This window comes from Cinclus cinclus, chromosome 7 (genome assembly GCF_963662255.1).
Source record: "Cinclus cinclus chromosome 7, bCinCin1.1, whole genome shotgun sequence".
NCBI classification, from domain to species: Eukaryota; Metazoa; Chordata; class Aves; order Passeriformes; family Cinclidae; genus Cinclus; species Cinclus cinclus.
In genome coordinates, this window is record NC_085052.1 from 14,094,839 (window position 1) to 14,122,654 (window position 27,816).

The 27,816-nt window shown below is 50.1% G+C and overlaps 1 protein-coding gene across 1 annotated transcript; it reads left to right on the plus strand.

Annotated features, from left to right (window-relative positions):
- Window positions 1-8,977: 8,977 nt before the first annotated feature.
- Window positions 8,978-27,428, plus strand: CNNM1 (cyclin and CBS domain divalent metal cation transport mediator 1). The gene is made up of 12 exons (XM_062496884.1): window positions 8,978-10,484; window positions 20,172-20,315; window positions 20,864-21,004; window positions 21,286-21,455; window positions 21,647-21,746; window positions 21,919-21,966; window positions 24,852-24,914; window positions 25,883-26,040; window positions 26,256-26,431; window positions 26,747-26,856; window positions 26,948-27,064; window positions 27,349-27,428. Exons 1-12 carry the CDS (start codon window positions 8,978-8,980, stop codon window positions 27,426-27,428), a joined length of 2,814 nt encoding a protein of 937 aa, XP_062352868.1.
- Window positions 27,429-27,816: the final 388 nt, after the last annotated feature.

Consider the following 27,816-nt stretch of genomic DNA (forward strand, 5'->3'; position numbering starts at 1 on the left):
GGGGCAGCCACCCCTGCCAGTCCCGGTCACTCCGGCAGGGGCTGCGGCGGTCCGGAGCCGCAGAGGTAACGCGTGGCTCTGCTAGGGGTGAGCAGGGAATAAGATAACTGGGATTTGTCGTGAAATAATCCCGCCAAAACGGAGACGAGAGCACGGCTCAAGCCGCGCCTGGGAAGAAGCTGCCGAGCGCAGCGCAGTGCAGGCTGACCCAGAGCAGCAAAAGGGTGCCCGGGGCAGCGGGCTCTGAGCGCTGAAATAAGAGGATCCGGAGAAAAGAGCTGTGCAATTTCAGCTGTGCAAAACCCTGGCATCCCGGCACAGGAAGAAGGCAATTTAAGCCTGGAAATTTGTGTTCGGCTGCAAACACTTCTCCCGAGGTTTGCAATAGCACTTACAACTGACCCAGGACCTAAAGCCTCTTCTTCAGAAGCTGAGCAGTTTTTAGGGTCATCTCCAAACGAGGAACACAAGTTTTAAAATTATCTCGTTATTTTTTAATACGTTTTTCTATGCTTTCAGAAGTTGTGAGCGAGGTTTCAGGGGTGTTTGTTGTGGTTGCAGGCCGAAATTTTGTATCCTGCCTCCCTCCAAGGAAGGTTCTATTTTCAAACGAAATTCCAGTGTGTTCTGTAGTAAAAGGAGGAAAAAAACCCACAAACAAGAACTAAACAGATTATCCACTTTAACCTCCTTTTTATATATTTTTTTCCTTACAAACACAGTACTTCGGAAGAGAAATGTGTTTATTCTGAAACGTTCCCCACAATTAGTCTCTGCTTTGAACGCAAACTCCGGATGCACTGAAGTCACTTATCTGCGGAGACATCACCAACAACATTAAAACAGCAGGGAAAGAGGCAAAAACCCTCCCAGATGCCGGAGCTACCTTTCAGATTCTGGGAAGACGACGATAAAGGAAATATTCATTTACCTATCTGAGCTTTCCAAACCAACACCGGCAGCTTGCCCCAGTCTTGTGCCCTCGGAAATGCAATCGCACCCCACTTTGGTCTGACTCCAGCAGCGGCAAGTTAGATCTAAAAATAAAGTGGTTTGGGCTTTTTTTTTTTTTGTTTGTTTGTCGGTCTGTTTTTCAATAAATTGCATGCTTGCCATAGAAAACCTTTTTAAACGCTAACAATTGGTTATCTGCGAGTGCCGGGGCAGCAGCGGAGGTGCGGGGAGTCCCGGGAGCCGTCGCTGCCGCCCGGCGCAGCTCGAGGATGGCCCGGGAACCCGCAAAGGGGGGGCACGGCCACCTCCTCCCCAGCCACGCACACCAGATAGGAGCTATCTCAATTTACACCAGCTGCGACACTGGCTCGCCGTCCGCAGGGGCGGCGAAGCGATGATCCTTTCTTATATTACGATAATTGCTTTAGAAAGACTGACTCACATAAAAAGTATCTATAAAGATTTACTCGCGGTTTTGTCAATTTCGAAATAGGTTTCTCGGTTTTCCATCTACTCTAAACTTGCTGGTTTTAATCTTCAAAACAGTCATTGGAAAAGAAAACTGGGGGAGGAGAAGCATTTCTATAAAGAGCTTAACCAAAGCACATTAAATATTTTCCCAACATCACCAAATAAACAACAATTCTCCAGCTCCCTATAAACTATTTAAAGCATGTCATATCATCTCTTCTGCTCTTGCCAATGTACTTTCCTTTTAATTTACAAGCTGATTAGAGCAGGGGCCTGTCTTTTTGTATATATTTGCAAAATATTTGGCAGCCTTTCAGTCAGTTCAGTTCACAAACACTTAAAACTGCATTTGACTTCATTATTATAGGTAGTCACTTCGATTTTTCCTCTCTTTTGTAGAGCTACTGCCTGTGAAAGTGCTTCTTGTAAATGGTCCGAGCAGTTGTTGAAGGTTTTCAGCAGAGGAAACCTCTTCAGATGGGAGAAAAAAAAAATAAAAGCACAACGGAAATCTAAACGCAGATCTCAGGCTATACAAATTGGCCCAAAAGAAAACGGGGGAAATCTCCTTAGGAGGAACGTTTTTAGTTCACTAAAAAATAAACTTTGCTCATAAATGATGAAAGTTATTATCATCAGAGGATGTCCTCTACCAAACAAACCTCCATTAGGCTGGGAAGGATAAAACAGGCTAGACAGCCCTTAAAAAAAAAAATAATCATGCCTTTGATTCCCAAGATATCAACCATGTCTGTTTCTATAGTGCTGTCAAGTAAATCTGAGTTATGGATGCTCTAAAAGAAGCCAGCAAGGAGAAAACTCAGCAAGTGAAAATTAAGAGTGTTATCCATACTTCACAAAACTACACTTTCTTTTCAGGCTCTTAAGCTTCTGCCCTGTAGCATGGTATGGCAATTTCTTAGAAAAGCAAGACCAGTGAATGTGGTAAAGCTGTGATCATCAGAGCATGCAATTGCATGACAGATTATTTTTACTGAGCTTTTTGCTCTTTCTGCAATGCAGCGTCCATCATTTTCACTACAAGAGCTTTAACGTCTGGAATGCAACCTCCTAAAACTGCCAATGCCTCAAGGTGGGTGTTGCACAGTCTGAACTCCACTGCTGAAACCATTTTCTAGTATGTTTACGTATCATGTCTAATCTGATCAAACAGACACGGGACAGTTGCTTGATTTAATACAGTATCCACACATTTCTCTTTAATGTAGGTGACCTGGGAAGTTCTGTAAAAAGCAAATACCTCTGTCTGAGCTAGAAGGACTGGCTGGCCAGGGAGCTCAGCCACAGCAGTAGGAAAGCAAGCCTACTGAGAGAGCTTCCTCCCTTCCATACGTGCAAAAGGCAAGGCATCGATCAAAACCAATGGCCTGGTCAGGAAAAGCACAGTTGGCAATGTTGTCTTTGCATTTCTGCCAGCGTGAAAGGAACACAAACTGGTATTTCCAAATCTAGCCATAGGAAAATAGAGCACGTTTCTTTGTGAGCCAATCTGTGCTCACTAGCTGCATAATGAAGATACCTGTAAAAAAAAAAAAAGGTGGGGGGGACAGGGACAAAAAAAAGAGCACTGATGCCATAAAGGTTGTGAGTGTGGACTCTCCCTGGCTGGCACACCACAGAACGAAATGGGGGATGAAACAGAGTTTTAAGCAGCTGCCAATCAATGATATTTTTTTCAGGTTTGTTTTTTTTTTTCACTTTTTGCAACTCAATTTCCAGCTCTGAGAGAAGTTAGATACCATGTACTCTGTTGGAATAAACAGCATTTATTGTGTTCCTTAATCTGCCTTATTGTTTTACTTTATCTGACTTCTGATGCATGGTCTCCAAAATACTCTTACAAGCCCAGGGCACCCTGGTCCTGCAGATTTGTCGGAGTAGAGAACTTGTGAAATCCCAAAGTGTTCAACTCCCAACAGGACTTCTGAGATCCTTGAAAGACTGAGATGCACAATTTCCAAAAAGCTGTAGGAATTGCTCTGGGGCTTCAAACCAGCTGCCATCTCATCACACAGAAATCCCTTTGCCCAGGGATTTAAAAAAAAAAATACATAATGACTGAGAACATTTCAGTGTACAATAACGCCCTTGGACAGAGAATGCTCTTTGGCTCCATTAACTTCTCTGTCATCAACGGCCAGGTCTGATTTCACTTTTTTCTTTCATATTTTGAGAAGCAGCAAATACAGCAGCAATTTGTCAAAGCCAAAGAGATATCGAGTGAGACCACAACAGTGAGACTGGAGCTTTGCAGTGCCCTGAAGATCACAATAGCCTCAGAAACCTTTTTCCTCAAATTGAGCCCAGACCTGAGTAGCAGAGAAATATGTAGAATTATCCCTTTTTCACATCATCATGTGAAAAAGAGAGAGAATTTTAAAGCCAGAGAATGAATGCAAGTGAGTATTTGTCCCACCATCTGGGGGAGATGATAGAGGTAAAGGAAGAGGGAATATGAGGGGGATGGTAAAAGTTGACAGAGACCTTCTATTTTTCTGGAGGAATGCTTTACATTCCAGCAGCAAAAATGGAGGAAGTGGACATGAGAATTAGATCAGAGAGGGGAAGTAAGAAGATGGATGAAGTGCAAGACTGGAGGGGCAAACGAGTCAATTATGAAAAAGAGGAAGGAACTGTGCTCAGAAATCAACGAGGAGATGGAGCTCAGGGGAAGAAACAGCAGCCAAAATGCTCTCAAATCAGAGATGCTGCTGGGGTGAGAGAGACAGAAAAGAATTGGAATATTTCAGGTAATGACAAAATTGTAAACCCCTGTCCTCTGTATTTATTTGCATAGGGCAAATAAGCTCTCTGTCACCAGCTCTATCCAGACATCTGAGCATGGTGCTGCTACGGACAGCACAAATCAACTGTGTCAAAGCTGCAAACTGTTGGTGTGCATTAGAGAAATCAGAAGCAACACATGAAACTCACAGCTGGAAAGCAAGAGGAGAAAACTGTGGGTCATGCCTGAAAACCAGAAAAATATGTGAAGTAGGAAAAAAGCTAAATGCCCATAAGAACACACAAAATTTGGAGGCTCAGAAGAGAGCACCACTGAATGAGGGGGGAATGTCAGCAGTACATCAGTGACCTGTACTCATGGAGGAAGGAGGAAACGGGCTGATGCCAGATAGACTTTAAGCCAAATACTCTGCTTCCATTGCCCAGAAAAAGCTCTCAAATCCAGAAAAAAACAAGGTTCTTCTGCATAAATTCCAGAGCCCTTATAGGTACTCATCCTCACCTCAGCATTGCTTAAAGGCTGGCAGGTCAGCATAAGTGAGGGGTGAGGTGCAGAGTGCCTAACCCAGAAACAGAAGCTTATTGCCCAGAAAAAAAAAAAAATGTGGGGAAAGTGCATTTATTCATTGCACAGACATCTTTGTCCTTTATACCATGGACAACTGAGTGTTGCCTTGAATCTTCACCCTCCACAATTGCCCTTCTGTTAGTCCTTTAGAACAGCAACAATGGAGAAAGCTAAAAATAAAGCTATATAAGCAATCTAATAGGCATGCAATTGCATGTCTATTTTCTTTGAAAAAAAATGATGCTTTATTTCCTGTTCAATGGAAAATACAGTTTGATGTTACAACTATTAGGTTTTGACTGAATGCAGAAATTTGACTAAAACAATGACATTTCCCCCTGTATTTACTATTACCATATGTCACTGATTATATATTTAGGTTGCAAAAATGAATTAAATTTCATGGCTTCCTCCAGCTAGATTCTCTTGGAATGGACTGTCTTTTGTTATTAACCAAAATGCTTGGAAAACAGTTTAAATCAAAACAGCAGACTTTTGGTATCATTTCAGGAGAAAACTGGTTATCACAAGTCAAGTGCTTAACACATCATCATCCAGAAGGCTGGGTAAAGCCTTGCAAAGCTGCAGGCACCATGGCCAGGATAGAGAAAGAGGGTTAATTGAACACCACAGACTTAGAGATGGAAAAAGGAGAGAAAAAAAAGACACTGTTTGAAGATGTCTTGCCTGAGGTCTTATTCCTTCTGCTTCTGAAGTTATCATATATCCCACATCACAGCGCTTATTTCACTTACTTAGGGTAAATATCTTCTCTAAGCTGGCTACAGAGCATTAGTGACAATCAGATTGCACATATGTTCCAGGAGAAGCCAGCCTTGCCCTGTCTAGATTTCCTCCCGCTTTCTGAGGAGAAAAAAAATTCGTTGTTTTTATTTTTTTTACTCCTTCTGTTTCCCATCATGATTTGGATTGCTAACATTTCTATCCCCACTAGGAGTCCCTGGTGGCTCTTGGCCCTTTTCTAGAGGACCAGCGGACAGCAGAGCCCCTGGGCTTCCATCAGCCAGGAAGGAAGTGAATTGCAACCCACAGCCTCTCTGACTCCGATTCCAGACCTTAGTCAAGGTGATGTAAAGAATCTTTAGGAAACTCCCCATGTCCATGCTCCCCAATTCCTTCAGGTCCTGTCTGGACCTGAACAGCCAGAGCTGGAAGAGGACAGCAGTGACTAGAGAAGTCACCACTGGCACATTTGTGGATATTGTGGGGTGTGACACAAGCTGCAGAAGGACCTCAGTGATGGCAGACATAGTGTGAAGCAGCACCTGAGCAGTGCTGGTGAGTGGGAATCAGGTTGTCATTCCTAACTGAAGAGGAAGAATGGGTAAAAGAAGTAGAATTCAACATAAGAGAAGGACAGCTATGCTGTGCTTGCTGAAGGACTCAGCAGGCAGGATACAGCCCGGACAGGCCTCAGTGAGAACACTGCAAATTCATGTCATACTTTGCCAAAGACTCAATCAATTGAGCATGTGCTAAAGCTGAGTTTGTTTTGTCTTATTTGGAGCTTTGGAAGATATTTCCTATCTTGACTCATTGAACACACTCCAACCACACACCTGCAACTTCTGGAGTGCATCCTCTCAGCAAGAGGCTGGCTAGCACGTCGTCACTTATGCAGGGCAAATCCTACTGAAAGCACATCTGACCACAGCTTTCACACCAGTTTACTTTTACATGTAGCACATGTAAGCTAACATCTGGCAAGAGCACAACTATGTCCTGATCGAGATGGAGTTCATAGCAACAGATGGTGTTTGATACTGCAGGACCAGAGAGCCTCTACCTTAAACTGAGCATTATTTATCTTCTGAGTTTTTGCACCCTCTGGCCACATCTTTTTCTGAATAGAGCCACTGTCACTATGGCTTTGCAGACCCCTTAAAACCAAATACACTCAACCTGTGGGTCACTGCCTAGTCCTAACATCCAGGTGATTTTGCTCTCATTGAGGTGTGTCAGTGCATGAAGCAGGGTGCTGATGAAACCATTATATGGTACATCAGTATAACACGAGATTAGCAATATCCTGAACCAGACAGTGTGTCTAGTGCAGGAGGAAACTTTCTCTCCAAGCACACAGTAGCTCTGCCTGCAGGCACGCAAGCAGCACCGGTAGTGAGCAATCTAACAAGCAACATCTGCTGCCTATTTGGGGGCAAAGGATGGAAAAGCCAGCAAAGAGTAGCCTACAGTGCCAGCTCCTCAAGACTGAGATTTTCATACTAAAAGGAAAAGCGTTCAGAAGAGAAAATCCAGCATCAAAAACAACGTTGCTGTGATTCTGGAAGATACAAGATGTAACTAACTGCTTCTGTAGCTTTACACAGTTACTGTCCACGATTTTTTAAAATTTTATTTTATTTTTAATTATTATTATTTTTTATTTTTAGCCAGGCCTTATTTTGCCATTAGAAGTGCGGCGAGAGATTGCCACCTTGTGGTTCCTTCTCCAGCAGTGCCATGTTTTTTTCCACGTGTTCCAGGCTAGACCAGTGGTTTCCAAACCGCTGTCCAGGGATTTATAGTGATAAGGGTACTATGGGCAACAATACTTTCCAAATACTTAATTAACTAAAAAGAGCACGTCTGTAATTGACAGTCTTCCGTTCTCATACTGAGAAACTTACCACGAGAATACCTTTCAGGAATCTAACTTGCAAATTAATAAACAAGAGTAACTACTAGCATGAGTACACAGCTCCCAAACAGCAATACAAAACACCACGGCAGTGATGTACAAAATCAGACCGTCTTTACAACATTCTCAGCACCAAGAAGTCTGCGAGAAATTCAGGGCTGATGACAGGTTGCCCTGCCTAAAATACGGGATGATGTCAGACAGTAGTTCCCACAAGGTCCTAATAAGGAAGAAGCAGCCATGTGCTCGTGCCCCCCCACCTGCAGGTAGGAAGGCAGAAGCAGGTTGTGCTGGTCCCGAGTCGCTCTGGGTACTGCTTAGGGCAGCTTGTGAGATCTGTCTGTCAGGCAGCATAACCTGGGGCAAGGTCTGCGCAAGTAGGTTATCAGTTGGCTCCTTCATCAATCATGCCCAGGTAGAGCACGGTGTAATATTTCCCCAGTGGTACTGAAGAGGAGTTAGAAAGTGGAAGATCAGCAAGAGCAGAAAGGAACACAGATCCCCCTGGTAGCTTTTCATGCCTGTCTGCTTGCTGACATACTGACACAGAAAGTGACCTATTTTCATGGGAGCAATAATGAGTGAATAATCAGAAGTTTTTCAGATACTTCCTTTACCTCCATGACATTTTCTAGCTTCCTGCTCTGCCACTACTGAGCCTGTTGCAGTTGTAAGCAAGTGCTTTCCAGTTCCCCGGCCTCGTTTCAAGTTTGTCGTGAACGCTGGTCCAGGGAAGACACAGAAGTTTAAAGAGTCCCTAAGTGCATTCTTGAGCACATACTTCTGAAGCTGATAAACCCTAGCAGCATTCCCCATCAGGTCTAGACATGAGAATAAATGTGGCTACAGTGTCGTACATTTGTTTCCTAGAAAGACTGCAAATCTAATGACTTTAAAAAGCCCCCATTTTAAAAAGCCCAAACAAACCCCAAAAAAGTCACCCCCACGGAGAGAAATTAATTTGAACTGAAAAGCTGAAGAGTAGGGCGTGAACAGATAACTGAGAGAGGCTGAATGCAAATTCAAGCTCCAGAGACTGCAGGCAGAAGCCTCTCAGCACATGGCACAGTGCAGGGAAGGCACAGCCCCCGTACCACAGCCCACAGGCAGTGTCCCTGGGCTGGCACCGGCAGCCAGCGCGGTCGCGGGTGCTTGGGGCAGAGCTCGCTGCTCGGGCCCGCAGCCCACTCTGGCTGCCGGGGCTGGGGGCTGTCCCGGATCACCGCCGGTGTGCTCCGGCATAAACCCGCCAGCATCGCTCCGGGTGGGGAGAGAGCGCGCGGTGCCGCCCGCCGCGGGGATGCTCCCGTGCGGGGCGGGCGGGCGAACTCCTCGGTCCTTGCGTAGCGTCCCGGTTGGCGGCCCCGCTCCGCCGGCCCCTCCCGCCGGGGCGCCGCAGGCAGGCTCCCGGTCGCACGTGGCGCGGCGGCCGCCCGCCCCCCGGCCCACGTGTGCCGCCGTGCAGTGCCGTGCCGTGCCGTGCCGTGCCGTGCCGTGCCGGCTCCCCGCTGCAGTCCCGGGGCGGCGGGCGGGCGCTGCGGTGCCGGCACAGCGGCATGGCGGCGGCGGCGGCGGGTCCGGGCCGCGGCGGCAGCTGGGGCCGGAGCCGGGGCGCCGTGCTGCTGCTCTTCTTCTCGCTGTCGCCGCGGCCGCCGGCCGGAGCCGCCTGGCTGCTGGGACTGCGGCCCGAGGACACGACGCCGGGCCGGGTGTCTCTGGAGGGCGGCGCGGTGCAGGCGGCGGAGGGCAGCCGCTTCCTCCTGCGCCTCTACTTCCAGCCGCCGCCCGAGGGCAACGGCAGCCGCGGGCCGGCGGGGGAGCGGGAGCCGCGGCTGGTCTTCATCGAAGAGGCGGCGGCGGGGAGCACGGCGACGCGGGGCCCGGCGGAGCGGTGCCGGGAGCGCAGCGCCTGGGCCTCGGACGTGGAGGTGGTGGGGCCGCTGCGCTCGGGCGGCGCGGCGGGCTCGGCGCTGGCCGAGGTGCGGGTGCGGGAGCCGCGCAAGGGCGAGGCGGCGGCGGCGCCGGGCGGGCGGCTCTTCTCGCTGTGCGCCTGGGACGGGCGGGCCTGGGCGCACCACGGTGCGGCGGGAGGCTTCTTGCTGCGGGTGCAGCCGGCCGCCCCGCCGCTCGGCACTTGGCTGCTGCCGCTGCCGGAGGCGGGCTGGCTGCGGGCGCTGGGCGCCCTTCTGCTTCTGGGGCTGTCGGCGCTGTTCAGCGGGCTGCGCCTCTCGCTGCTGTCGCTGGACCCGCTGGAGCTCCGCGTCCTGCGCAACAGCGGCTCGGCCGCCGAGCGGGAGCAGGCGCGGCGGGTGCAGGCGGTGCGCGGCGGCGGCGGCACCTACCTGCTGTGCACGCTTCTGCTGGGGCAGGCGGGGGCCAACGCGGCGCTGGCCGGCTGGCTCTGCGCCTCCCTGCCCGGCGGCGGGCCGGCGGCGGCGGCCGGCGGGACGCGGGGAGCGCCCTGGCTGCCGGTGCTCTTGTGCACCGCCGCCGTCTTCCTGGGCGGCGAGGTGCTGCCCTACTCGGTGTGCTCGCGGCACGGGCTGGCCATCGCCTCCCGCACGCTCTGCCTCACCCGGCTGCTGATGCTGGCCACCTTCCCCCTCTGCTACCCGCTCAGCCGGTTGCTGGACTGGGCGCTGAGGCAGGAGCTCAGCGTCTTCTCTACGCGGGAGCGGCTGCTGGAGACGCTGCGCGCCGCTGGCCCCCACGGCGACCTGGTGCGGGAGGAGCTGGCCATGGTGCAGGGCGCGCTGGAGCTGCGCACCAAGGTGGTGGAAGATGTGCTGACACCGCTGGCCGACTGCTTCATGCTCCGGGCCGATGCTGTGCTGGACTTCGCCACCGTCTCTGAGATCCTCCGATCTGGCTACACCCGCATCCCGGTCTATGAGGGTGACCGGCGAGACAACATTGTCGACCTGCTCTTTGTCAAAGACCTGGCCTTTGTCGACCCTGATGACTGCACTCCCCTGCAGACTGTCACCCGCTTCTACCGCCGCCCGCTCCACTGCGTCTTCAATGACACACGCCTCGACACGCTGCTTGAGGAGTTCAAGAAGGGTGAGGACGCCAGGCCACCCTCCCCACCCCCTCGGGCTTCCCCTGCGCCCCTCTGCACCCCCAATGATTTCCAGGTCAGCAGCCCCCACGGGCAGCCCCGCACGGCCTCCTGGCAGGATGTGGCAGGTACCAGGGATGCTGGGGGGAATTGGTCCCTGCATGTGCTGTTGTGTCGATGACCCTGGTGTCACCTGATGGAACGTCCCTGGGTGGATTGAGCACCAGCAGTCCGTGGTGTACCTGTGATGTTATAAAGACTGCAAGAGCCTTTGGCCTCACAGGTTGCTGGCTCAGCAGATGAGCCTGTCTCCCAGGGGCTGGTGTGTCTGCCCTGACCTGGCAGCATGGGCATGGTACCTGCCTCGCACCATGGCCCAGACAGCATTCACTGCTCTGTTCTGTGCCAAGGAGTTTGTGGTAGGACGCCGCTTCTCATTACTTAGCTTTCACATTTTCAGCTTAGCATTGAGAAGGAGCTCTATAAAGTGTTTCTATGCAAATGGTTTAAAGGAAGAAGAAAAGATTAAGCCCTTAGAAAGAGCTGTACTTTTTTTTTGCAGCTGTGACAGTATTCATAATGCAGCAGCTGCCAGCAGCCCGAGAGATGCTGAGAGCTGTATTTCATTAACCATACCTTGAGAATACACACAGCATGTTTTTCCCTCCCACTGGGAATTGTGTTTTGCCGCGTGTTACTTGCTACGTCATACTGTGGTGAGTGAGTCTAAGCAATAGCTGCAGCAGTGACAGGCTGCATTATGTAATGCATGAGGGCAGTGCTTGGCTCCTGGGCTGCCTGGCACCGCTCTGCCGCAGGCAGAGCTGATCATGTGAGAAAGGCCAACCTGGTCCATTCCAGATACAGAGAAATCCTCTCTGTGCAGCATCTCCTGCTTCCTTTTAGAGGTGAGAGGAGGAGAGGATGGGAGATTTCTCAGTGTGCCAGGAATGTGCTCATCAGAAGATGCAGGTCAGCATCTTCTCCAGAGATACTCAGCTGTGCTCCCACTACCACTTAGGATCACAGGCAGAGGAGTTCTGTGCGCCACCACCTACCCTCTCTGCCCCTCAGCAGGACTGGAGACTCCTAATGGAGAAAATCAGAAAATTCCTGGATTTTATACAAGACCGTTAGCAAAAGCATTGAGATTGTTCTCTGTGTTCAACCTTGGTGAGCTGCAGTAGTCCATGCCCACCCCCTTTCTCCCATGCCAGTTGTCTCGTCTTCCTTATTCCTTATGTGCTTCGCAGTTCCTTCCTGACTTCCCTGCAATAGCACTGAAGTTCACCTGAGGTCTCTTCTGCCTCTCTCTTGTACAGAGATGCCAGATGATTTTGGCACACCATCCCTTGGTCATGCTCTCCTGCAATTTATCTGATTTCCTTTGATACACTTCCCCTTCCAAATTCCTTCTACAGCCCTATGGATCAATAGACCTATAAAAAGGGACTCGTGATTGCTTAGTTCCCTGCCCTTTGCTTGCTGTCCTCTCTGCCCTCCTTAAACAGAGCTGTTTGGTGTGTGCTGCTCCCTGAGCTCATGGGAATGGTAACAAACCTTGCTACCTGCCCTGCACTTTCGTATGCTGGTCTTCATCTCAAGATGAAGGTTATCCAAACTCTTGGCATATCACTTCAGGTTCTTCTTCCTTTATATCTGTCTGCTGTTGTGGCCTTCCGGGATATTTTGCTACAGCCCCTATTTAGAGCTCTTCCTAAACCCTTTTCCTGTTCTCACTTCACTTTTCCTTGTCTTTTCTAAACTACATAGCTGAAGAGCCTTGCTTTTGGTCTTTGTATGTGACTGTGCATGGTGTTTAGCAATTCCAGCTCTTCCCCCAAATGCTCTTCTTCCCAAGAATCTATGTGTTCTTCTGATTCATCTTTCCTCTATTTGTAGGCATTTGGTCACCTCCAGCACCCTGAATTTGCAAATAGTTACCCCCAGCCCAGCCCTGAACCCTCCTAAACTCTATTTTTCCAGTTCCAAATACATGCTGACTCCCACACTGTGACAGATGTTAGCTCCCAGCTTCCTTCAGCCCCATCCACTGCTGCATCACCCCTTGTTCACTTGACCATTTAATTCCTAAAATAAAGATTTCCCGTTTGTAATTAAGAATCTTTATCACTGTCTCCTTTTCTGTGTCCGTTTGAATTATGCTGAAATATCTTGTTTGATCCAATCAAGGTTACTTTCCATGGCCAGGTCTTCTGAGACACCTTCACTAATTAGAAAGTAGGCTGATTGCTTGTTGGCTCAGCGAGTGTTTAATGAAGGCATTCATCACTTCACACATCCAAGGTGCCTGCAGGACAGCAAATGGTCCCACTGATAAAGTCCAGCCTCTTTCTAGGAAATTAAATTCTCTGGTAAGGATGGGCATTAATAACCAGCTCCAGGTCCTTATGTCCCTCACAAACCTTTAGAAAAGCTAGTTTTTCTCTCCTTTTCTCATTATTAACTCAAACAATTTTTTGTCTTTTATTTATTTTTGTTATTCTAATGTTTATTCAAAATACCTATAACATTTTATATCCTTCTTTCCTGGATAACAATGTGTACTTCTGATCTGTTTCAATAATGATTAATGTTTTGCCACATCCACTCTACCCATAATGTCATTTTTTTTGCATAATATATAAGTAACACAATTTCACTGCCAGAGCTGCTTGCCACAGTACACAAATATTTGTTCTTTCTTACTGAAAATGTTGCAGGATTATTAAATACAGCAATTTAGGACTCTTACTCAAACCTCCAACAGCACTTTCATTTTCTGTCTCCTACTCACTGGTATCTTACTGTTATCCTTGTTCACCTGAGGTATTTCTTTTCTCTTGCTGTTCTGTCCCAGCTATGAAGATAATCAGCCTTTTTTCCCCTTTGGTCTTCATATAGCAGGGTTTGAAGGAAGCTTTCCTTCCTTTGTTTCTAGATATGCTCACACTAACCTTGTTTGAGTGCAGTTCTATTAAGATGCATTGGTGTTTACATTGATTTTAATCCACAGATGTGTCACAAACTGCCTCTCCCCCCAGCAGGACCTTGTATGGAAGGGATTACCTTCCTCAGACCTGTAGCATCAGCTTTCCATTTCATTTAACATTTAAACTGTATGAAATAGTAGCACACACTCAGTAGCGCCAAGGGAGCCACTGGTCCAGTGTGGTTATGGCACCCAAGACCAGCTGTGAGCTTGTGGTTAACAAAACCTGGCCCCTGCTCCATCACGGCAGAACTGGTCAAATTCCTCACCTCTGCCTTTTCACAACCCTGCTGCTGCAGCCATTGACTGATTTCTCTTTCAGTACTGACTCTTGCAGAGAGGTGGTTAAATTGAGGGTTCGGATGGAACTGGGAAAATCCCAGAGAAGACTCCAAACAGCACTGGAGGGGCAGTATGGCCTGCAAGAGAATAATGTAGACTTCAACCCACTGCCCAAATGAGGAGGGCAGCTGCAAAAAACATATAGAAAAACAACATTACAGCAGCGTGAGACGGGTTCAGCTGAAGGAAGGAAATACTTGTGCTGCAATATGGTTTTGACTTCATCTTCTCACCAAACTCAGCAAAAAGAACACAGGAATAATGTGGGCTGGACACCCAATTTGCCATCTTTTCAGGGAAACTAGACCCAGTCTTTTGTCGAAGACATAAGTTATTGTGCATCATTAACTGAGAAGTGCTAAGTGAAGGACCCTGCACAAAATGTGTCCCCTCTTCAATAGAAAGAAGAAAATACATACCAGTACAATAATTTTACCACCTGCAGCCTGGTGAAGGAAGACGAAAATACTGAAGGAATGAAAAAAATGGGAGGCAATCTCTTGGCAATTTGTGTTGGTACACCTTGGAGTACCTGGCTTTATTCTGGGATCCCAGGAGAAAATACCTAATAAACCAAAAAAATAATTGCAGCATATTTAGTAAGCTAAAGCTATGTTGGGAGGAGATGAGCTTTCTGTAGGATAAACTTTACCTAGGGAATGTGGAGCTATGAGGAAGGGTTTATGCATTTATTCAGTGTGAAATGTTGTGGGTGATACAATCTGTTTCTCCTCCTTTCTTGAAGATAATGCATGTTGCAGCTCCAGTCCAGTGATGTAACTCCTCATGTGAACCTCGTCTGTGAGGTCCACCTCCTTGTTTTGTAGTGCCTCTGGGAAGTCACAGTCTTGTCCCTTCCTCAAGTTGTTTTTGGGTTTTGTTGACTGATTTCCTGGAGCAGTCTATGTACAGAACTGGCACCTTTCAGCAAGTAACTTTCCTCTGTCAGAGGAGCAGTAGAAATTTGCTCTTAATGTTCATTTTCCTGCAGCAGGGCAGAGGCTGAGCTGCAACTTAAATTAGCCTTCTGTGGCTTGGCATCTTTTAAGAGTTACTAAAAATAAATCCTCCAAACCCCAAACTTTCAAGTTTAGCAGGGAAAACAGCCTGTCCTGTGGAGGACGGCTCTGCCCTAGGGTCTGTTGCTACATTTCAAAATGCTCCACGGCCTCTATTAGACTAATGCAAATTGAATGTAGATGGAAAAAGTGCTTACATTTGCCAGGAGTTGGGGTCAATACCATTTCAGATGCTTTTTTCTTCTTTTCAGATGTACCATCTTTCTGATCCCACAGGCATTGTAAGCACACAGTGTTGCTTCAGATTTAACTCAGCTTTCAAGAGATTTCTGCAAGTGTTATAATCACTCTGCTGGGCATCTTGATGAGCTGAAGCCATGACCTCCCAAGGCAGTTGTATGGCTTAAGGAGCCAGTTTTATCCAGAAACTATCACCTATGTGTCCCCTGGAATGTGATTGCCAGGCTGAGAGCAAGTGAGTTGCTGACACAAAAAATGGCCTCAGTGCCTCATGCTGCAGTTCTGCCTGAAACACTACTGTGCTTTTCCCACTAAACTGTGCTAAATCTTACTGTGTAAACCCTGGACTGCTCTACTCCACCCCAATAATCGCAGAATCAGGCCTGCTCTGGGCAGGCATTCAGCAAAGCAAGAAGAGAGACAAGTCTTTGGGGGAAGAGGGCACCCTGCCACCCACTTCCCTCTTCAGAGCTGTCAAAGGCACCTTCATACTAAGCTGTTGGGTACTCAAGAGGTCAGGATCCTGCTGCATAACAGAGGGAAGATGAGGTTCCATGTTCCCTCTAATCTTCTCCTTACCCTCCTGATCTACAATGGTAATTGATCAACTATTCCAAATATTCCATCTTTTTTACAGTTTTCCTTGGGATTACGAAAAGCACAAAAAGAGAATGTCAGGCTACAGACAGATGTAAGCAGGTCAAGTTTTTGTCTCAAAGAAAGGTTGGGTTTAGGTTAGGATTTACAGTTTTTCCTTTATGTAGCTCTTATTCTTATAGAGCTGGGTGACCCTGCAGCCCCCCTGCTTAGATATGCATTTCCCCTAGACACAGTGTGTGCTTTCACCCATGGTGCAGAGTTGTGGTAACACAGGATCACATTCACACACATTTCCAGTTCAAGGTTTTCAAATCAGGGTCCCCACTTTCTTCAGATGCAGGTCAACAAGAGGGCACAGAGATACTGGCAGCCCCTGTGAAGAGCTCTGAAGAAAAGCCCACAGAAAATAGATTTCAGTTACATCATGGTTGTTTCACAAATCAACCTTATTTAAAAATTGCCCTTTCTCTCTTCCCCCCCCCCCCCCCGCCCCCCTTCCATTTTGTAGCTGTAAATCATTCAGGCACAGGTTTGTACCTTTGATCTCCTAATAACAACTTCAGATCTTAAAAAAAAAATTTATGAAAATGGATTTCATGCTTAAGATGTTCATCTTGGGGAACAAGAGACAAGGGTAAAGCATGTTTAACATTCCTCTGCCAGGGTACCTATATAAAAATGATAAAGAAGTAGTCTGGGCTATATTTGAACCAAACAGCACTTTCTTTCCCAGAAGTCAAGGCATTTACATGTGTTCAGACCTCATTCCCTCACTGGAGAAGGTGCTTTGAGGTGGATCTATGAACCCAAGGTCATTTAGGTGCCTATGAAAAACAAGGCTCCTAAAAATGGGCATAAAAGCTGTGGATATCTGTTCAGATGCTTGCTCCATCTGGAAGCTCTCAGCTGTTTATATTAGCTCTGTAATTTAGCATTTTGAGGCATTAACTTTTCACTGAAGCTGTTGTTTGAAAAGAGCAGATTTCATGTAGCTCATAAAGAATTTAGTGCAGTTGTATCCCATGCTGAGCAGACACTTAATCACCTATAGACTTCCTGTGCGAGAGCAGTCCTGTGGAGCCCGGCAGAGCTGCTCACACAAGGAAAGTTAATTGCCCATTTGTTCTAGCATTTGCCAAACCAAGGCTTTGATTCTCAAGTGTTTCACTGTGCTTTCCTGCATCAGTGATAGCCCTGTAAAGTTCACATGTGACAGCTTGCTAGTGGGGAAGCAGCTCACCCTCATAATTCATCTCATTTGAGCTATCAAGCAGTGGTTACAAGAGCATGTTTTTTTGGAATCAGTTTTACAGATCTTAAAGCTGTTTTAGATCAAGTTTGGGGGGTTGTTTAAATGATTTACCTCCCTCTGTTGTCCTCCCACTGAGGCTGACCTGCTAGATAACGGCTGCAGAGGCAGATGTGACACCTCTGGCATCCCCGGGTCTGTCCCTATGCAACCCTCCCTTAGACATTGCTTCCATCTCATTGCCCAGAGTCTTGCACATGCTCTAAAGGCCATGGCTTTTCCTCCTGTGCAAATGCAGCAGCTCCCAGGGGGCAGAGGGATATAGCTGAGCTTGGCAGCATTACCCAAGTGGGAACAAGCCATGACCATACAGCCAAGGCACCTGCAGAACCCCCACCAAAATTTATGGGGTCTGTGAAAAAGCTGGTGGGAGGAGATACAGGACCAAGTCAGGTCAGGGAGGTGGGGCATAACTTTGCAAATGATCTCATGTCCCTCAGGTGGGAAATTGGAGCATGTCAGTCCTCTCCCAGAGGGGAGCAGCTGCGAGCAGTACTCACTTAAAGGACTGGGGCTGGCTTTTTTGTGACATGGATACCAGCAGGCCAGGCATGGGCTGGGATCAGCTCTCTCGGTATGGGCAGCAGCAACTGCACTGAACTGCAACAATTTTCCATTGTTGGGTACCTGCTCCATTTCTAACATGGGTATTAGCCTGGAAACGTGAACCTGAGGGTTTGGAGTGTGAATACAAGTGTTTATTTTCTGTGAAAATAAAGAACTCTGGAGTGCTCTAAAAGCCCTACTGGCTCTGCCCCCAGCACAGTGAAGCCATGGGTCTCCTTCCAGGCTAATGGTGCAGGGTTATTTCTAAATAATCTCATTTGCAGCTACGTGAACATGGAGCTTGAATCACATTTCTAGTGTAAATTGCAGTGTCGATGTAGGTGTTTGGCCAAAAAAAGAATTGTCTCCATCACTCTCTGACTGCCTTTAAGTAGCACCTAAGCTTTTTGTAAGGACTTGGTGGTTTTGGGTTGCATGTAAATGTCATTAACAACAAGCTCTCAGCCAAAAGAAATAACTTTTTCCCTCTCCTTGCTCACCCGAGGACTTGTAGGAGACCAGATGGCCCCAGTATTTGGGAGCAGAGTTTGGCAAAGGAGACATTTTCAAAAGCTGGACTTTGCTAAGATGAAACATAGCTGTTGCTGCTGTGTTGCAGCCAACTCCTCTGCTTTTTTCTAAGTGCTGTGTTGCTTTATTACCCACTGAACAGAAAAGATGCACAAACCTATGTATGAAAGGAGTGAAATAGCCCAGTCCAAAGAACATGCTGAATTTTCAGTGTCTCAGGGCTATTGATTTGGTTTTTTGAAGTGCATCTCAGTACTACTTGCTGCAATGTTATGTTCTCATTTCTAAATCTGTAGGCGTGGGAGGCAGTGAGTTGCTCTCTGAAATCTTGCAATAAAAGCTTGGTATGAGAAGGAGGGAATTTTTACTGTGGAAAATGCCCAAGATTTGCTGTGAGAAATGCATAGTGCTGATCTTCGGCTGAGAAATGTCATCTGCTCGTCTCAGATCCAGGGCAGGGTTATTTGAAGGTCTCATGATCCCCAGCAAGATGTGTTTGTTGGACTGCCAGGCTCTGGGTGTGCTTGTCCCTGCACCTCTGCAGGGACAAGCCAGGAGGCACTTTGCGTATAGAAGGAGCTGTGCATCAGGCAGGAGCCCACCCTGTCACATCTTTATGCATGAAAACTGCTCACATCCCTTGTCAGGAGCAGCAGGAGAGCTTGTTGGGATGGGTTTATGGGAGAAGTGGATGCAGAGGCAAGTGCATGGCAGGGGGACCTGCCCCCATTTTGGGTGACCACTGCTGCTTGAGGAGCTCAGCTCCAAGGCTCTGGGGAAAATAAGGTGTTAGCAGCTTTCCAGAGGTCACTGGAGTACTTTTGGGTTTGTGCAGGCATTGCAACAGGAGACCCCAGGGATCCAGAGCAAACAGAAAGAGCAGAAGTTTTAGGCTGTGGTACCATTGAGGGTGCTTTTAAGTAAAACTAGAGGTTCTGAATCCGTGTGCACTGCTGAGCAGCGTGGGAGCCACATAGGCAGTAAAAAACCCAGTGCTGTCCATTGGCAGGTCCCAAGAACATGGATCTAGAAACCTAGAAGTTGTTTGTGGCTTGGAAGTTGGTTTCTGGTCAAGATGCTGAGCAGGACCATGAATCAGAACAGCCAGTAAAGGAAGGGAGATGTTTAAAAAGTCAAAACAGCTTATGGAGAGCTGGACATGCAAAAACAAATAGAAATGTTTCAAGTATGCCAAAACCAAGAAACTTGAGAATGTGTCAGCAGAGCTGCCAGTTTACAAGGGACAAGTGAGGAAACTGAAACTGTGATCCAGGAGCACTGGAACTTCCAATCAGGAGTTAGCATAATTCAAGCCGAAGGTCCTGGTCACACTCTGCTTGTTTTATGTAACATAGAGAAGATCCTGTCAAGGGCAGGGCTTGGAGAAGAATTTCAGGTGCAAGCCGATGGCTAGAAAAGTGTTCAGTGTCTGCATCCAGATGGTTCACCCAAGAGTTGTACAGGAGCTGGGCTGAAAGCTGCAAACAAGCATGCATGTTTCTGCATAAAAAACAGCTGCTGTTTCAAGGAGATGGAGGCTTTGCCCATATTTTAAGAAAAACCGTAGTATTGATCTACACAGTGATGGATGGAAATATGAGGGGGAGGTGTTCCTGGCAATTTAATAGGAAAGATAATTAGCAACAGAATAAGAAAACACCAGGAAGATATGGGAAATCAGTAGAGCCAAGGACACATTCACATTTCTGTGTTGGAGAACATTGTCTCATTGCTCTGTTAAGAGTTGTTTCATGCCAATGAAGCTGAGGGTAAGGAAGAGCTGGTATAATGTACATTTCATTCCTGCACAGGAGGTTTTCAAAGAGCTGAACAGAGTGACTCACAGCTTAAAGAGAAGTAAATGGAGTAAGGTGGCCCCCAAAAAGAGCCTACATCTATAGATCAGTCTGGACAGTAGCTGCCCTATTAGGCTGGGCTGCATGTCCAGCCCATCTTGGACTAGCACAAGTAGGGTGGGTTCGGGTGACAGTGTCTGCTGTGATCTGTGCCTCACACCAAACCCTGCCCACCTGCCTGCCCACCATGCTAAGGACCCCTCTTGGGATCACTGGGGCAAGTGTCTCACTGGCACTCTGCTTTCCCCCTGCAGGAAAGTCCCACCTGGCCATCGTGCAGCGGGTGAACAATGAAGGGGAAGGTGACCCGTTCTACGAGGTGATGGGCATTGTCACCCTGGAAGATGTCATTGAGGAGATCATCAAGTCCGAGATCCTGGATGAGACGGATCTGTACAGTTAGTGTCCCAGAGCAGCTACTGCAGTTGCAGGAGCCAGGGTGGGAGCCTGCACAGACAGACAGACGTGGGTAGGATACAGGCCAGAGCAAATTGTGGTCCTTCCCCAGAGTAATTTGCTGTCATGATGGGAAAGATAAGAATGATGGGGAGATGCTGGTGAAGTGTCAGGGAGTCTTGAATGCTCAAGATGGAGAAGTACCAGCATCAGCAGTGGGTGGCTGGGCAGGGCCTGACCTAGGAACATGTTGGGCATGAAATGGGTGGTTCCCAAGCTCGTTTGCAACTCTGGGTGATGCATCCAGCCAGGACATAAGTGGGGAATAAGTGTGTTTCATGATCCTGCTCCCTGCCCCAGGAGCTGCTCCCAAGGCTGGATGCACAGCAGGTTTTATGTGCCCCACTGCTCCATCTGCTGCTCCACAGCAGCCCTGCCATAGGGTGCAGCAAAATGTGCCTGTCCATATGTGTGCATGCGACATGAGGACCTGCAGCTGCAGCAGCTTTGTGACTGCTGCAGGCGAGTGACCGCTCTGCTCTGCCTGCAGCTGACAATCGGAAGAAGGAGCGGGTTCCCCACCGGGGACGCAAGCCCCAGGATTTCTCCATCTTCAGGCTCTCAGAAAGTGAGATGAAGGTGAAGATCTCCCCGCAGCTCCTCCTGGCTACCCACCGGTTCATGGCAACAGGTACACTTGCCCTTGTGCAAGCCCTGCAACACCAGCCCCACAGCCACAGCCTAAAGCCATTCCTGGGTTGGGCTCCCCCCCACTGAGCAATTTCCACCTGCCTGGACCTACAATCTGGACATTCCCATGCCCTACCGTTGCAGATCTGCATTTGGCTCCCCTCTTGGCAGTGGGTGCTTAGGCTGCAGGAGCAGGGCCATGCAGCTCAGAGGATGAGGGGCTTGTGGCAGTCCCAGACCTGCTGAGCATAGCATGTGTAACACGTGTTGCCTCCCTTCTAGAAGTGGAGCCTTTCAAGTCCCCCTACCTCTCTGAGAAGATCCTGCTGCGCCTCTTGAAACACCCCAATGTCATCCAGGAGCTCAAGTATGACCGAAAGAACAAGAAGGCAGCGGAGCATTACCTCTACCAGCGCAACCGTCCTGTCGACTACTTTGTCCTCATCTTGCAGGTGCCTGGGGCAGCAGCAAGCAGAGGGTGGCAGGGCAGGGTGGTCCTGTCTTCTTCTTGCCACCTTGTTCTAGGCTGCTTCTGTCAGCTAAGTTGCCCATCCTCTTGTATGGGATGGCAGGGGTCCCTGCAGCCCTGGGGGGGTCAGGAGCACGGGGTGCCTGTCCGACAGGGTTTTCCTCCTCCTTCCAGGGGAAGGTGCAGGTGGAGGTCGGCAAGGAAGGGCTGCGGTTTGAGAATGGGGCGTTCACCTACTATGGTGTCCCTGCCATCATGGCTGTCGTCTCCTCAGGTGAGGCCTCTGTGGGCTCCCTCTGGCCCTGCCTTTGCTTCAGCAGCATCCATGGAGGCTAAACCAGCTGGTGCCAGGAGAAGGGGCTGGCCATAGGGTGGGATGGCCCTGCTTTGGGGTGTGAGGCAGGAGCGTTCCTCTGCTATTCCCACACCTCCAACTGTTGTTTCAGAAAATGATGTGCGAAAAATGGGAAGCCTGGCAGGATCCTCCTTCCTACGTAAGTATTTTGGGATAGGCTGAGGCCCTAAAACCTCTCTGCAACCCTGACTGCCTGGAGGAGTGATGGCTTTTCTCCCCATGCAAAATGGCTCAGACTCCATGCCAAGGTAGAGAAACAATGTGCTGAGGGGCTGATGCAGCAAAGTCCCCACAGAGTGACTTGGAGATCCCTTTGAGGTCTCTTTGATGTCCTTTTGAAGACCCACGTGCTGGGTCGGTATTGGTGGGTCCCAGCATGGCTGCTGCTGCAAGGGGCAGTGCCCACAGGTAGGTGTTATTTTAGGTCTCAGCATAACACCTCTAGACCCATTTGCCTTCCTGAGGCTCAGGACACAACCTGAACATGGGCCCTACATTGGGCATCTTGGGAATTGCAAGATGGGTCGATGTACCTGTGAGCTATTTGCACGTAGTGGTAGGAAATTGGTCAAGTGCCAATAAATTCCCTGCCTGCAGAGCTGATGGGTTAAGAAGCAGATGTCCTGCCTGCAGGAGTTAAGAGGGAGCTCTGATTAGGGGAGACTGAGAGTACCCCCTTCTTTGCATATAGCCCCTACAAATGCTTAGTCCTGCATGGCTTAGGAGCAGGTTGAGGTGCTGCCCAATCCTAGTCCTCATCCAAACCCCAGATGCTGCAGTCAGATCTGCAGTGCTGATGGTAAGACAAGATGCTCAACCTGCCTAATCAAAACTGGGACCCACTAAATTAATTATCTGGGGAGATGTAAAGAGGAATGTCATCAAGAGAAACACAGGGGGAGTCTCTTGGGGCAGGTGGTTCACGCCAGTGGGTCCCAGTCTTTCTGCAGCTCTAGGGTTTACGTATTTCCTGTTGCTTGCTCTGCCTCTGTGCAAAAGGCTGGCTCGTGGACTGATGGATTAACCCCTCAGTGAGCATTCCTGCTTTGCCATGTGTCCACAGTGCAGTCAGTTTGGACAGAGGAAATCGATGAAGCGTCAGTATTTTCTGTCAGAGTTGGCCCAATATCCTGTATCCTTGGTGACAGTCCTCACGGACCCACTGGGGCTCAGGCAGTGAGTGCTGCCCACGGGTCTTGGGCCAGGCAGGGCAGAATCTGCAGCGGGAGCTGTGTCAGAGCAGCCATGCACTGTCTGCAGTGCCGCCTGCCGGGACACTGCTGCTCAGGGCTCCTTTGCTCCCAGTGCTCACTCCTGACACTGTCAGGAGGTGTTTTCTGCCATGCAGACATTCCTGCCTGCAGTGGGACAGACCTGTGTCACACCCGTGGCCAGTAAGAAAGCAGGTTAAGAGGCAGAGGTGACAGGGCATCTCCCTTGTGGTGTAGGCTGGTATCTTTCCTCCTTGAAGGAAAACCCAGAAGAAAGGAGAGTGAGTAGAGTATCACTGCTGAGAATTCAGACATCAACCTAGAGCATTTAACAGTTTGTTATTAATTAACTGTTATGCAACTGGTTTATCACTAGTTGATCTTTGGCATCAGTGCTGTGTGGTGACAAACACTGTGGGAGGGTCAGGCAGTGGGAGCATGGAGTCAATGCTAGTGGTTATCAACTCATCCTTTGCTCCCATCAGAACAAGGTCATTCCAGGCAACGCTTTGTGCTGGTGTCCTTTTTATTTGCAGAAGGTTTTGATTCAGGGGAGGACACAGAACAAGAATTCCTGGGGGAGCAGCAGGGAGATTAGAAAAGGGGACTGCAGGGCAAATTTCCTGGAGGTTTTATGTTTGAAGCAATTTTAAAACATTAATCACATAGACAGCAGGTAGTTCCTAGAGTGTTGCAGCTGTGCTGCGGGCACAGACGCCAGAGGTAGGGCAGGACACCTCGGGCAGGAGGGCTGACAGCTGGGGAAGTCATGGCAATGGTTGGAGGATGGCAGCCAGCAGGCTCACGTCTCCCACTACTTTCAAGGTGGGCAATGGCAGTGATGAAAACAGAGACTGGCAAGTGTTAAGGAGTGCACCACCCACCCTGTGTGTTGATCTCTCTGTGCTCCCCCATCCCCTGTGATATGGCCCAGTGGAGGGCAGCAAGTGCTGGGAGGGGGAATGGCCTGCCCTAGAAATTGTCACTGCTGCTGTAACCCATGGCAATAAAACATGGAAAGCGAGTGTCTATGATTTACCTTCTCTGTGGCAATGGGTTAGGCAGCCCCAGAAGCAGGGTCCTGGCTTCGGATCCTGCAAGGATCAGTCCTCAGTGGGTAGCTCTTCTTGGCATCAGCTGAAAGCTGTTGATACCCAGGACCTTGCAAGGAGCTGCAGGCAGCCTGACTTGAATCCCTTCGCATCACCCTGAAGAGCTTCTGTCAGCCCCTGCCTGCAGCAGTGGGGCTGGGGCAGTAACTTTTGCAGAGCAAATTCCTTCTCTGCCATGTGCCTGCACACACAGAAGCATCCCAGGTGCCAAGTGCAGTGATTTAGCTTCCACTCATTTCCCAGCATAAGCTGACCACAAAGTCCCCCATCCTGGCAATGGCTGGTAAAAGGCTAGAGCCAAGTGCCAGCACTTAACCCATGGGGGAAAGATGCTTTCTACCCATGCCACGTCTCTAGGAAGCTGTGTGGCTCTGCAGACAGGCCTGACAGGAGCAGATCCCCGCTGCCAGCTTCATCTCCCCTTACCTCATCACAGAGCAACCTGCTGATCTGCAACTCTCAAGTCTGTGTTCCTACTGGTGGCCCTGTCCCCAGGACTGATGAGCACCTTTCCAGAGCAGAAGCAGGAGGGTGTAAAAAGGGGTGGGAGGGGATGCTGGAGACAGCAATGGGAGCTCAGCCCAGGACTGCTGGCACATGATTTTTTTCTCATTCTTCTTCTTGGTCTGTACCCACCCTCACCTCCATCCCTCACCTTTCCCCTGGGTCCCCTCCTTCCTTCTCCCTCCCTCTCTCTGCAGTGCCTGTCTCAGTGTCCCGTACTTTCGCCTTCAGCAGAGGGGACTCTCTGGCTGGCTCTCCAGGTAACAGAGCATGGCTTTGGCCAGGGACCTCTGCATGGGACAGGCTCTTTCCAGTACCCTGTCCACAGTGCCCCAAGCCCCCTCCACCCTGCATGCTGGGCAGTACCCATGGCACCCCTGGGCAGCCCCTCACTGGTTGGAGCATTGGTGGCAGACTGGGGACAGCAGTGCTGCCACAGCCTCACCAGTACGATGCAAATCCCTGGAAGAATGGGATGGGGACAAGGTGGAGCCATGGGGCATCTCGGGCTTTCTTTGGTGTGCACTTCCTGTAATTTTCTGCACTTAGCACTTGGGGTTTGGCTTGCTGCTTTTGGTGACAGTGACCTGCAGCCCTGCATGCCTGCTGCCCTGCCCTCCCTTGCTTTCTGCTGATCTGAGTAACAAAAGGGCATAGCAGCAAGCAAAGTCAGCACAATGTCACCTATGCAAGGAACAAGCTGCCTTTGTTCCCTAACAAATCACTGACTAGACAAAATCCATCATCCTGTGTGTCAGAGGCCATCAGTCAATGTGAGTGACAGGCCAGCTTGCCATGGCAGCCTCTCTCCCTGATCTGTCATAGTTGGGGTGAACAGGAGCATGCCCTTGAGGCAGGTTAAGCAAATACTCACAGGCTGCCAGCTGCAACCAGGACAAGTCGTGCCAAAAGCAGTGTGGAGGGCCAGCATTAACAGGAGAGCTGTCCGTGACAGGCAGGCAGCTGCCCTAACCTCTGCTTCTGGCACCGGGTCAGAGTCCTGCCCAGTCCCTTCGGTTTGTGTGGAGCTGACCTGGCACAGGCTCCACACTGGTGTGCACTGAGGAGGACAGGCTGCAGGTCCCCCTCGGGGCCTCTGCCGGCCCCGTGTCCTGGGGAAGAGCTGCTGGAAATGACTGGTCCACCTTGGCCCTACACCGGCACTGGGAACCCAAGCAACACCACGAGCGAGAGTGAGTGTTTGCCTGTCTGCTGTCCCCTCCTGCAGTGAACAGGTCACCGTCGCGCTGCAGCGGCCTCAACCGCTCTGAGTCCCCCAACCGGGAGGACTATGGAGGCAGCAGCACACAGCTCCACAGCAGCAGCAACAACATCTACACGCCCGACTACTCTGTGCACATCCTCTGCGACGTGCAGTTCGTCAAGGTATGGGCAGGGCTGGCAGGGACTGTCCCACCCTGCCCACCCCTGTCCAGGTGTCCTCTTGCCCCACTGTGCCCCAGGAGCCTGGTGGGTGCCCAGTGGGGTCTGAGGAGTCCTGCACCTACTCCCGCTGTCTGGAGGTTTGGAGCCACCAAGTCTCCGAGAGGTCCTGGTGGGGCTCGGTGCCCACTGAGGTGGGTGCACGTCTGTGTGCCCAGGTGACCCGGCAGCAGTACCACAACGCACTGGTGGCCAGCCGGATGGACAGCTCACCCCAGTCCCCCGACATGGAGGCCTTCGACAGGGATTCAACCAAGGCCTCAACTGCGCGGGGAACCCCACAGACACCCAAGGAGGACCCTGCCACCCTCCTGAATGAGAAGAACAGCATCATGTGTGAGTCACCCAACAGCGTTCCTTCCTTGCCACAGGCAAATGTTGCATGTCCACTACGGGGTCTGTGCTGAGACCCTCTGGCATGATGCACACACCGCCTCTGGGATGCAGTTGCACACAAGTGGGCTCGTATACAGTGCAGGCATTCACGTACATACACCTGTGCATCCACACAGCTGCCAGTGTGCAGGCATGTAATTCCTCATTGCCTTGCACTTGTGTCCCCCGGGTTCCCTGGCAGTTGGACCTGCTGCCATTCTGCCACGCTCTGCCCAAGGCACAGCGTCTCCCTGCCCCGTCTCCCTGCAGGCAGCCGCAATGAGGGGCTGCGCAGTCCCAGCGAGTCAGTGTTCCTGCGCATGGAGGGCATCCCCTTCATCCAGGAGGAGCTGGCTGACAACGAGGAGAGCAGCAATCGGCAGAGTGAGTCTGGCCGGGGGGCACACACACCTGACCCCGGGGGTGGCAATGCCATGGTGCCCAGAGGTGCAGCAGCCACGCTGGGCTTTTGCAGACAGTGAGTGCTGCGGGACCGTCCAGGAAGCGGAGTCCCCGGGCAGAGATGTCGGGACCAGCTCGTCACTGAGCAGCTCTGAGGAGACGCTGGGCAAGAGGCTGCTGAGATCCCTCAGTGAGTAACTGATCCAGGGACGGCACACCCAGGGGAGAGCTCTGCCTCAGCACTCCACTGCCTGAGTCAGCTGTTCCCCAGCCCCGTCCTGGGAACACCCTGCATGGGGCTGGTATGGAACAGGGGACAGCCCAGTTCCCTGTCAGTAACTCAGCAGCAGGCAAAATCACCTAGGGTTAGCTCAAGCAGAGCCAGCCACTACATCCTGGCCCAGCCCTGTGCACCCCTGCCCTGAGCACCTTTGGCTCCCAGCACCCCAGCCCTAAGCACCCTTGCTGCTGCAGGTGGGCGCAAGCAAAGGACATCATCGGAAGGTGAGAAGTCACCAGAGGAAAGCTCCAATCTCGCCCCATTAATCACCTGAGCAGCGGTGTGGCCAGAGCACAGTGCTGGAGGCCCATGCAGACTGGAGGTAGGAACCTGCCTCTTGGTGCAACATTGCTCCCCTAGCAAGTGGGAGTTCATTCATTTCAAATAGTGTAAAATCAAGCTTCAGGCGGCAAAGCCAAATGGGGTGGTTTGGAGCCCATGCAGGTGTGTGTGTTGGTGGGGGCTGGAATGGGGTCAAGAGATATGGAGTAGGGTCTGCTCTCAACAGCAGACTGGATGTCAGAGACTGAAGTGAGACCTTGGCTCATGTTTTCACTAGAAACCTGCGTCTGCACCACTATACCCCTGAACCTGGCTAGGAAAAGTGCTGCAGGCTTGAGCAGCAGCAGGTCAGGCAAGCTCTGGCCACCTGCACCAGGCTG

Bases quoted from the DNA above. Each gene is read 5' to 3' on its own strand.
- CNNM1 (XM_062496884.1), top strand. From the start codon at position 8,978: ATGGCGGCGGCGGCGGCGGGTCCGGGCCGCGGCGGCAGCTGGGGCCGG. The intron at 21,456-21,646 runs GTGCCTGGGGCA...TCCTCCTTCCAG, and splicing joins ACTTTGTCCTCATCTTGCAG to GGGAAGGTGCAGGTGGAGGT. The intron at 21,747-21,918 runs GTGAGGCCTCTG...CTGTTGTTTCAG, and splicing joins CATGGCTGTCGTCTCCTCAG to AAAATGATGTGCGAAAAATG.